Source organism: Pinus tabuliformis, chromosome 7 (genome assembly GCF_031772625.1).
Source record: "Pinus tabuliformis cultivar Carrire ecotype Pingquan chromosome 7, CPIR1, whole genome shotgun sequence".
In the NCBI taxonomy this organism is placed as follows: domain Eukaryota; kingdom Viridiplantae; phylum Streptophyta; class Pinopsida; order Pinales; family Pinaceae; genus Pinus; species Pinus tabuliformis.
In genome coordinates, this window is record NC_142293.1 from 1,319,740,145 (window position 1) to 1,319,752,601 (window position 12,457).

At 35.5% G+C, this 12,457-nt stretch overlaps 1 protein-coding gene across 1 annotated transcript; it reads right to left on the reverse strand.

The window, feature by feature from the left end:
• Window positions 1–5,433: 5,433 nt before the first annotated feature.
• On the reverse strand, window positions 5,434–11,886 carry LOC149252428 (expansin-like B1). Its single transcript, XM_089454147.1, has 6 exons — window positions 11,721–11,886; window positions 11,515–11,621; window positions 11,196–11,374; window positions 10,970–11,101; window positions 10,129–10,477; window positions 5,434–5,547 (listed from the first exon to the last, which is right to left on the reverse strand). Exons 1-6 carry the CDS (start codon window positions 11,884–11,886, stop codon window positions 5,434–5,436), a joined length of 1,047 nt encoding a protein of 348 aa, XP_089310273.1.
• Between the last annotated feature and the right edge of the window lie 571 nt (window positions 11,887–12,457).

Genomic DNA, 12,457 nt, shown 5'->3' on the forward strand with positions numbered 1-12,457 from the left:
ATTTGAACCAGGTCCTGTCCCATAAGATCAAAGAAGTGTAAGAAAAGTTTTACAGTCCATCCGTCTGGTTGAGGGCAGTTGTCTTTGGAGAAATATTTCAATACAGAGTGGACCTCCTACAATTCGACCGCCTTGTACACTTCTTGGTTCCTATCTTCATCAATCATGTTGGGGTAACATTCGGATGCCCAAATCTAGTCCTCAATATTCACATTTCCTCTACTGCGATATGCCTTCTCAAAGCATGCAACCATTGCATGTTGAATCTCCAGAAGGGTGTGAACCTCGCAGTCATTGGAATCCTTAATTTTCCAAATGGAATTTATCTGCCTTTTATAGTTTGCATACCTGTGGAAAAACTTCATATTTCTATCCCCCTCCTTTAGCCATATAGCCATGCTCTTCAATGTCCAAGGCACTTACTATATGTGGATGATATGTTGTTTTTTCTTCTTTAGTGCGTTGATATTATTGATAATTGCATTGGATGGATTTACCAAATCCAACTTCCAGCCCAGTACCTCCAGCTCATTGTGTATCACATCTAGCTCAACCCGTGACAAATCTTAATCTCCTTAAGATATTTTGTCTTGATGATCTCGCTCCAAATACCTGTGCTAAGTAATCCCCAGATATAATTGTAAGTATCCGCCACAGAGATGGAACCATTTTTAATGATACCATCCCATCCAATCTGATCTCCCAGATTAGATTTGTATATCCCAACATTTCAGATCTTAGCAATAATGTTCCTCCATGTCTCAGCCAAGTCCTCCCACAGACCCAGTTCTTCTACCTCCTTCCAAATCGGCCTATTTCCTGACCAAGTTTGTATGGTTCCGCTATGTAATGTCTATGCAGTTCGACCCCAAGGATCTTGTCCCTCCCAATGATGATGTCCTTCCAAAATCCCATGTTCTAGTAGATCCTTTCTTTGAACCAATGCAAAACTCTTTTAAGGTTATTCCATATAGCAAATTCGTATGCCTTGCCAACTAGTCCCTCTCTCAACCCGTGACAAATCTTAATCTCCTTAAGATATTTTGTCTTGATGATCTCGCTCCAAATACCTGTGCCAAGTAGTCCCCACCATAGAGATTTTATGAGAAGTTCCCACCCAAAAATCTTTATGTTCAATATGTCCTAGCCCTCCATAGCCTTGGGTCTAGTGATCTTGTCTAATTTAACCATATGGTATTTATGATTTGTTTTAGATCTAGCCCAAATGTATCTTGCAATAACACCGTTAATATGTTTAATGATGGATGTTGGTATGCAATATAGGTGTGTCCAATATATTGTCAGTTGTTGTAGTACTGAATGTACAAGTATGACTCTACTTCCAAGTGTAAGACATCTGTGTTTCCATCCTGATATCTTCTTGTGGAGTCTATCCATAATCAATAGCCAGTCTTGGTTATGATAATTATTGGGTTGGATTTTGTATCCCATATACTTTAAACCATCACCAATCGGTATAACTCTCACCCCAAATGGGTTAGAAATATATGTAATATCCTCTTGCTTACCTTCCCCATATAATATTTCTGACTTGTCCTTATTCATGTACAACCCAAATGTGCTGCCAAACGTATGAAAAATGTTATGAAGAGAAGTCCACATATATCTTGATATGATCCCACATGTAAGTATATCGTCAACAAAAAAATTGTGTGAAATCCTTATATTCCACCCCATAGGCAAAGGTAGATATACACCCATATGCGAAGCATGTTTAATTTTGTGGTTGAGTCCATCCATGATCAATATAAATGGCAGAGGGGAGAGGGATCACCCCTGTCTCAGCTCACGTCCAGGCCCGAAGAAGCTATTCGGGTATCCATTAATGAGGACAACAAATCTAACAGTTGTGACAAATGCAACCGCATCGTGAATAAGTCTATCTTGTAGAAATTTGTATTGTTCCAAAGTGATGAACTTAGAGAGAGTGTTTTTAATACGGAGAGAAATGATTTTAGAGATCAATTTTTATATCAAATTACAAAGTGAGATGGGCCTATAGTCCTGGAAATTCCGCAATTCATTCTTCTTAGGGATAAGAGCAATATATATGGAGTTGATATCGTTTGTGATGCTCCCTTCCAATCTAGAATGCTCCACCATTTGAACCAATTCTTGTCTCATAAGATCAAAGAAGTGTAAGAAAAGTTTTACAGTCCATCCGTCTGGTTGAGGGCACTTGTCTTTGGAGAAATATTTCAATACAGAGTGGACCTCCTGCAATTCGACCGCCTTGTACACTTCTTGGTTCCTATCTTCATCAATCCTGTTGGGGTAACATTCGGATGCCCAAATCTAGTCCTCAATATTCACATTTCCTCTACTGCGATATGCCTTCTCAAAGCATGCAACCATTGCATGTTGAATCTCCAGAAGGGTGTGAACCTCGCAGTCATTGGAATCCTTAATTTTCCAAATGGAATTTATCTGCCTTTTATAGTTTGCATACCTATGGAAAAACTTCATATTTCTATCCCCCTCCTTTAGCCATATAGCCATGCTCTTCAATGTCCAAGGCACTTACTATATGTGGATGATATGTTGTTTTTTCTTCTCCAGTGCATTGATATTATTGATAATTGCATTGGATGGATTTACCAAATCCAACTTCCAGCCCAGTACCTCCAGCTCATTGTGTATCACATCTAGCTCCATGCACAGCTTCTGTATTTTACATCTTTCCCAAATTTTGACCTTCCTTTCGAGCTCATGTAATTTATGTACCATATCCGCATAGGTGATGATTCCATAATCCTGAATTACGACCATGTATCTTGTACCAACTTGTCAAATTTAAGATCCTCGAGCGAGATATGGTTAAATTTAAATGGAATACCCATCCCAGATTGTGCCTTCCTCCAAATAAGTGTGATGGACAGGTGATCCGAGATGTAAGACTTCAAGATGGAGGTCTGCATAATACACATTCTCTCCAATATTTCATACTAAATAAGAAAATAGTCCAGTCTCTTAGCAATATGATGTGAATCGGATCTCCCATTATGCTAGGTTGGAACCATCCTCTGTGACCGGATATCTATCAAATTGCATTCCCAGAAGATAGTTTTAAGTTTATTCGCCAGTGTGTCCATTCTAGTGTTCTACCACCAGCATTCCTCTAGTGCAGTGGTGGAATTTAAATCCCCCACAACAATAAGTGACTCCAATTTCAAAATCTTAGTCTCCATGAGTCTGTCCCAAAAGCCGCAACGATCATTGTAAGGATCATATATGTTAAGGATCCTGAAATGTCCCGCCAGTCCTCTCAATGTGCCTAGATAATAATATTCCTGCAAAAAAATTGTATGGATTGAAGCCGACCCACCTTGGATCCCACAAAGCAACCGGTCCGCCAAAGTGGCCCATAGAATCCATAGTCACCATGTGCCAAGTAGGAAACATATTACTTAAGTAATCAAGTGCATTATGGGAACGAATCATCGATTACTATAAGAGAATGATGGAAGGGTGCATAGAAAAGAAAATTTCTCTTGGGCAAGAAATTTGTGCGAATCCCCAAGACCTTGCATATTAAGTGATAGGCAAATATTCATGTTAAAAAGGCTTTAGGAATATGTGCTCTATGGGACCATGGATCAGTGGTGGAGCTGATATTAATATCTATGAGAGTATCAGTAGTCGAAAAAATAAGCTTTTTGGGTCTCCCGGAGAAATGTTTGCTTCCCCTCTTATTCAGTCTCCGAGCAGTGATATTGAGTGTAGGGTTTGGGCTAATTTTTGGGGATGTCTGGGTTTGAGGACATTGTATAGTGAACATACGAAGGTCTAGCATAGGTTTAGAGAGAAGATATTTGATGTCATTGTCAATGAAATTTCTAGGAGATAGAATGGGTGATCTTGGAGTAATAGGGGTTTCGCGAGATGGAATATCCACAGGTAGCATAGTATGGGTTGGAGAGAGTCTTGGATGCACAACTTCCACAAGAGGAATAGGGGGAGAATCTATGGAGGGGAAGAGAAAGTAGGCCCTAATGGGGGATCACTATGCATTATGGGGAGATGTCGAGTACTGGGTGTCACGTTCGTAGCAGTCAATAGATCCATGGGGGTGGTGGAAGGCCCGGATGGTCTTTATATGGATTTCCCAATTCATAATATGAGGAAATAGTGTTGGAAATATGGGGCAAGCATGGTTGCTCAATATGTGAGGAGGTCAAAGTGTAAACTAGTGTATGTCGCATAGAGGGAATATGATAAGAGTTGTGTGTACTTGTGTATCATCGATGCTGCACATGTACTTGCTACAGTAGAAATGGCGCCTCCAATGTCTTCGCACTCCCAGCCCGATCCGCGATATCCTACTGCATCTTGTGTGTATGTCTACGCGAGCATTGTAATCGCAAATGTCCCATATGATGATAGATTAAGTAGTGAAAAGGGGTTCTCTAGTAGTTCAATCGTTGATGTATCCGGATCTAGTCTCATGCTAGGTAGATATGTGCAGGTAATACACTAGAGAGCACCATTTCTATCAATACCCAAGTGATCCTCTTGTCCTTGGCACCGATACATTTCAAATCCACATAAATGTACATTCTAATTCTATTCTCAATGTCCATGAAAACTCGTTTAGACCAAAACTCGATAGGCAATCCAAGAAGCTTAAGCTAGATATATCTATGCAAGGGGGTATCCCAAAGAGGATTGAATCGAACATACCATGGATGCAATGACAGGAGACCATCCCTGAACCCATGACATGCCAAGTAATTGTTCTCTGTCCTCATTGTGTAAGAAGTGAAAGTTGTATGAAGAATTCATAAGACGGCACACTGTGGGAACATAACCTAATAATATATTTCGTTTATCTTCCACCCAGTTTTGCATCTCCTATTCTGATTGATCTGGAAAACACTAATGTCCGACTATGTCCCACTTTTGTAGGCTAAGAACTCTGTCCAGAAGAACATCATAGCCAAAACTAAGCAAATGTGTCTATATGGTGGTGTGAACCTCCCTTCTCCTTTGCTTGTTTTTTTGGAATGGTGCATGTGCACCACATGTCGTCAGATGGTAGTATGTGTCACCTGCAACATATTCTACCTAGCGTGATTCCATAGGAATGCCTGTCAACACTTGTGTACAGAGTGGCATCTGAGTCATACCACCCACCTTGCCAGTGGTGCAAGATGCCTCCGCAGTGAAGGTAGCATTAATAAATGCCTAATGTGTCGAGGTGTCAAAAAAAAAGGGCTCAGGTACATCCATGGGCCCAAAAGAGAATGGGTCATTCAATTGTGGTAGTGGTGGATGACAAAACAAAACCAAGTGTTACCTTCAGGGTTGTGAGGAGAGATTTCTTTATGGCAAAACAACGAGGGGTAAGGAATGTCACGTCTGATAGGGTCCAAGAAAACCAGTCCAAGAAGGAAAGTTATATATATAGTAAAGTCACATTAAGTTTCCTGCCCCCAATCCCAATTGGAGATGGTCTAGAGATTGGGAAAGTCCAGATATAATCACAGGAATAATCAAAAGTAAGGGCCCAAAATCATAATATGTACCCTGCAAGTAATCCCCACAAATCCATATGCAGAGCCACCCCTCCATCACCGTGTATAACTATTCTGAGATAAGTGTGGCAGTGAGAGGCCACCCAGGAAACCAATCCAAAATATAATCTATATAATTTTCTGTGAAACTAGGCCACCCCGAAATGGAAAATATCAAAACATCACCAAGTACCCAAGGATAAAAAATCTGCACCAACGCCACTGTTATTCCACATCCCAATTAGGAGGTAAATGGACTCGCCAGTCCCACCTACTCTACCAACTCTCCCACCCCCCAATAGACCAGTACAAGGGAAAAAGATCACCCCAGCCGATACTGATAGTCAAGATGTCAAATTTGAATTACGTCGGAAAACAAATTATCCACTAAAAGAAGGATCGTTAGAATAACCAATGCCAATGTAGCCAAAGTAATCCCATTGTGTCCGCTTCCAAAACATGGGAATCAAGCACAACAACAACAACATGCACAGCCCATGCAGGTCCACCAAAGATTACAACATCAGATGCCACAACCCTAGCATCATCTAGATATAATGAATGAATCAACCCATTTGTGCCAGAGGATGGAGCAGTGAGTGGTATGAAAGTAGAAATCATGTTCCCAAATTTATATGGGACAAATAAGTTGTAGAATATCAGTCCCCAAGGCATGTGGTCTGCGTCTATGGAATGCCAGTAAGTCACAAATGATACAATATAGAATGTAGATGGAAATGATAAAGAGAACCAGAATGTCGAAGATCTCCAACGTGATAAAAATAAGCATACTCCATATGGACTGTAGAGTAGTATCCCAAACCTAGAGATATGTGAAAGAATACCCAGCCAAACCCAGATACGCTCCGGATAGTGATGCGAAGGTAGAAGTATACAAAAGTCAAGTAAATATATGATTATAGCCTGAAGAATGTAGCAGAAACAATCACCCCCAGAACAAAACCGAAAAACCAATACCAATATCAGAAACACTAAAACTTGTCACCTTAATATGTCGTCATCCGTCATCGATAGACCAGCCATGGTAAAATATAAGCACACCAAATGTAACCCTCCATTTCCAGTGCAAATCAACTCCCGCTCCCCCTAAATGGCTCAACTAGCAATTGGTCTTCACATCGCTTTGATATCTAATAACCCTAGCCTAAAAGTTGCATTTTCCATCACTTTAAGTCTCCGTATGTTGCATCACCACCTGCATTTCAGAGGAGTAATGGAACATGGGGCCTTCATGGGTCATGCTCCATTTGTCTAGATGCATAGGTTGTCGAATCAGACATCAATGATGAGCATGAAGCTTTGTGAGATGTGTTGTAGCAAAGTCCATGAATTAACCAAGTTGACCGATGTATATCATAATTGAGACATTTTCCCCTTATGAATGGAAGAAACACCCCACTCTCCGAGTGCACTGATGCAAATCAAGTTTTAACTATATATAAATTTAATGCTCAAAAAAAATCAAGACATTTAAATTTTATAGAATTCACAAAACTCAATCTTAAAACAAATCCCCCACAAAATTTCAAATAAATTTATTAAAAAAAAAGATATTCCAAAATAAGATTGAAAACCTCTAATAAATAGAATAGTTTCAAAACATCTAAATAGAATACTTTTTTATCAAATGGAAAATGGAGATATTAGAATACTTTTTTATCAAATGGAAAATGGAGATATTTGCTTCAGATTATCCACCTTACAATCATTCATATTCTTATTTTATTGATTTCTAATATATATACAAATTTCATCGAATTGTTATATCCATGAAAATAGAATATTCAACTTAACAATAAAACGTGGACAGGATAGATAAACTAGCAATTCTAAGCCTCAAAGGGACTTTGGAATAATATATTTTGATTTTCCTTTCAAAAATATAAAGATTCCATTGTATTTTTTTATTTCACAAGAGTCAAAATTTCAATCGCTGAATTTAAAATAATGTAATATATTAAAAGAGAGAAATATTATATAAACTTTAAACCACTTTTATTTTATTAAAACTATATATTTTTTTGTTATAAATATAATATCATCTATTTAATAATAAAATTTACTAAATTTAATATCATGAACATAAACCTCAACTCATAAGCATATAATGCTATATTATAAATATCATAATTTTTGAAAGAAAAACTTCGACGTAAATCACATGTAGACATACATTTGTCGACGCGTTTCGAACCAACTAGTGTGGTTCATCGTCAGGACAAGTTGAAGAAACAGATCCAGCTTAGCATGTTAAATAGTCTGAGCAGAGTCTCCAACGGCTAAATTGACTAACGGCTAATTTTGACCTTAGGACCCAGGTCAAATTCTTATTTATTAATTTAATATTATTATAATTATTATTATTATTATTTTTCTTATGGAAATAAGTTAAATTAGGTAAAATGGTTGGTTTAAAAGGGAATATATTTATTTATTTAAATTAAAATTAATATATATATAATATTAGGTTATTAAGATAAAAGTTAGGATTAATAATTTCCATGGTTGGTTTGAAACGATAATTTATTTATTTATTCTAATTATTAAATCATTATTATAGGTATTTTATATATATATATATATATATATATATATATATATAAATTAAAATCATAATATTAGGTTGACTGGTATTTTTATTCAATAATAATTCAATGGTTAGTTTATTTTTATGGAAGTTAGTTAAAATATAACTTTAAGGTTAAAAACTTAATTATTTATTTATTTGACTTATTTATTAACAAATATATATATATATATATATATATATATATATATATATATATATATATTCTATAATTAAAATTATAATATTAGGTTATTAAGGTAAAAGTTAGGATTAATGGTTAGATTAAAAAGATTATTTATTTATTTATTTAAATTATTTAATAATTATTATTAAAACTATATATATATATATATATAAACTAATCATAGGTTGAGAAAGTAATTAAATAATTTATTTATTAATAATCAAATATATAAGGAGCCAAAAGAGCGTCGTCCAGGTGTCCATCTTCCCTATGTTCAAGGAACCGCGGACAAGATTGCTCGGATCCTTAAAAGGTATGATATTCCCTCAACCTTTAGGCCCCTCAACGCTATTCGCAATTCCCTCCGATCGGTGAAAGATCCCGTTAACCCTAAGGACATGAAGGGTGTCTACTTGATCCCTTGTTCTTGTGGGACCCCCTATATTGGGGAAACTGGACGCTCCATCCATCAAAGGATCTGCGAGCATGCAGCCGACCTAAGACATGGGAGATCCTGGTCTTCAGCATTAGCAGAGCATGTGGAAAAGACCAAGCATCAGGTGTGTATTGAGGAGGCCAAGGTTGTTGCCAAAGTCGCTCAGTTTCACCATCGTAAATTGAGGGAAGTTATTGAGATTGAGAAGAGGCCGAGCAATCTCAATAGAGATGATGGTTGGAAAATCAGTAGGTGCTAGATTCCAGAACTCTCTTCTTAGTTGTTTTTTCTGCCCCCTCCATTTTTATTTTTATTATTTATTTATTTATTATTATTATTATTATTATTATTATTATTATTATTATTATTATTATTTTATTTTATTATTATTATTATTATTATTATTATTTTATTTTATTATTATTATTATTTTATTTTTATTTTTTAAGCATCCTAATATTTTAATAAATAAATTACCTTTTTAAACTAACCTTATTTTATTTATTTTAACTTAAGTTATTAATTAATTTATTAATTTATTTATTTTTATTTATTTATTTTTATTTATTTATTTTTATTATCATTTTATTTTTATTATTATTATTATTATTATTATTATTATTATTTATTTTATTTTTTTAATAAATATATTATTAAATTATTATATATATATATATATATATATATATATATATATATTTGATTATTAATAAATAAATTATTTAATTACTTTCTCAATGATTAGTTTATATATATATATATATAGTTTTAATAATAATTATTAAATAATTTAAATAAATAAATAAATTATCTTTTTAATCTAACCATTAATCCTAATTTTTACCTTAATAACCTAATATTATAACTTTAATTTTATATATATATATATATATAATTGTTAATAAATAAGTCAAATAAATAAATAATTAAGTTTTTAACCTTAAAATTATATTTTAACTAACTTCCATAAAAATAAACTAACCATTGAATTATTATTGAATAAAAATACCAGTCAACCTAATATTATGATTTTAATTAATATATATATATATATATATAAATGAATAATAATGATTTAATAATTTGAATAAATAAATAAATTATCGTTTCAAACCAACCATGGAAATTATTAATCCTAACTTTTACCTTAATAACCTAATATTTTATACATATATATATATATATATATATATATATATTAATTTTAATTTAAATAAATAAATATATTCCCTTTTAAACCAACCATTTTACCTAATTTAACTTATTTCTATAAGAAAAATAATAATAATAATAATATTAAATTAATAAATAAGAATTTGACCTGGGTCCTAAGGTCAAAATTAGCCGTTAGTTAATGTCGTTAGTCAATTTAGCCGTTGGAGACTCTGCTCAGACTATTTAACATGCTAAACTGGATCTGTTTCTTCAACTTGTCCTCTTTCTTCAACTTGTCCAGAAAACGAAGAGAAAGAGCGCCCTTCGGAGGTGTTACTATGTCCCACATGGCCCCGTGGCTTGGGATCCTTTTGAGGATCACAATGACTAATTGAAAGAATGATCTTTCTTTGATGGGAGAGAAAGAATGATGATTTGGAGATGCAAAATTATTTTCCCCCTTTAGTCGGAAGTTTGGGTGGTTCTCGGAAAAAAATAGCGAACAGAGGTACCTATCAGAGATTTGATCCGGGTTGCCCGGGACTCGAACCCGGAGCTCGTCGGATGGAGTGGATGATCTGCTCTTCAGTATCAGTAAGAGCGAGAAATCTCTCCCCAAACGGCTAGATACACTCTCATTGTATAGTGTTCTTTATGTATGACGCAACCCAATCTTTGCTCTTGAAGTTCTTCCTCCATGGATTGACCCGAGAACCTTTCAGTGGTTAAACTAGTTCATGAATGAAATCAAGGAACCGAATGGACCTTTGACCCATTGTATAGCCATTCATCGACGGAAGCTGCTTCCCAGATGGGATAGAAGTGCAAACCGATAGCTGCAGAGGTAGGAATAATGGCACCGGAGATAATATTGTTTCCATAAAGAAGAGAACCAGAAACAAGTTCACGAATACCATCAATATCTACTGGAGGAGCTGCGATGATAGCAATACATTACATTACATTATATTACATCATTACATCTGCAACCGGGCTCGGTAATTGTCAATCAATTTTTTTTTAATTAGGAATGCAAAGAGAAATAAGTTTATAATTATGGAAATAACTACCTGTCTGACTTGAATAGATAGAACGTTTTTTGGCCTGCCTGATACCAAAATATCAATGCCAAGTACTCTGGAAAGTTGCTACTGCTATCGATCTTAAACATGAGATTGTAGCCCTCATATTGGCAAGGTATCCTGAAATCAAGTCATCAAATTGGTTGAAATATTCAACTGTGTGTCTGTGTGTGTTTATTTACGTTATTAATCTACTAATTCCAATTCTATGTACCGTTTATACTCGATGTCCACCACACCCAACGATATGAGTTGGCTAACTTTGTCTGGACGGCCAAGCTTCGAATACCCATGAAGGCTCATGATGAAATCAGTTCGGTCGCCTTGCCCATAATCTGTCACAACAATTTTCACTCCTTCGCTTCTGCAGAGATCTTTATTGGTACATCTTACCTATAATTTTCATCAATATGAATTTGTCACACTAAAATTCGTCCATAAACTTAAGATTGAAAAATCAGGTGATGAAGGTGGATAATTATAGTAAAATTTGTAGTAGCCAGTTATGAAATAGTTTTGATGATGATGGTTACCTTGTAGCAGGCACCGCATCCGGTTCCATTTCTGTATAACTGAGCGACAGCAGCTACATCACCTCCATTCAGATTTCTGCCAAAGAACCCATATCCACACGCTCCACCTGCAGTCACATTAATAGATACATATATCATCCCTCGTACACAAAATGATAGGGTAATAGTAATAATATAGATTTGTGTGCATTGATGCATGCATTTACCTACGGTTCCCAGGCCATCTGCACTGCTATAGTATGCGGCTCTTGATGTTACGTACGGTTCTGCTCTTGTGCCGAGACACATGACAAGGTTCTGCAATAACAGAATGTAAAGTAGCAGGCTGTAAGAGCATCTGACTGCCATTGGGGAAGCCACTGGGGAAGCCATTGAAGTAAATACAAAACGAGGGACAAATTTTGGAAATGCTTAGAGAGAATACTCTGATTGAGTAAGAAAGCTGTGATTGTTGATAATTAAATGTAGGACTAAGGAGAGTATTTATAGGTAACAAACCCACACCATGGATAAATGAAGGGAAAGTCAAATTGTATGGATAAACTGCGACGGCATGGAATTCCACTAATGATCGTTTACCTTCCAAGCATGGAAATCTGCGGGCATTTTTATATTGGAAGCCGTCAAATTGTTATAGCAAAACCGCTGGCTTTTTTTAAATTTCAGGGTAATCCCCGAGGATTTTTATAATTTTTATGTGGAAGTCGTTGAACTCTAGAAGTCAGCTTGGGGTAATTTAACAAGAATTTCGATTCATACAGATCCACATACACAATAAGATAATATATAGGTGCTGGACACTGTATATATAAATGTAGCCACGGCAAACTCGCCAAGAGACTCGACAACATCAGTAAACTCGCCAAGCTTGGCTTTTGCAAAGTTAGGTTTCCATATAAAAATGGCTGCGGATTTACGGAACAGTCATGTCATTCCGGATTTG

Bases quoted from the DNA above. Each gene is read 5' to 3' on its own strand.
- LOC149252428 (XM_089454147.1), bottom strand. From the start codon at position 11,886: ATGGCTTCCCCAGTGGCTTCCCCAATGGCAGTCAGATGCTCTTACAGC. The intron at 11,622-11,720 runs GTAAATGCATGC...ATGTGACTGCAG, and splicing joins AGATGGCCTGGGAACCGTAG to GTGGAGCGTGTGGATATGGG. The intron at 11,102-11,195 runs GTACATAGAATT...ACTTGATTTCAG, and splicing joins GTGGACATCGAGTATAAACG to GATACCTTGCCAATATGAGG.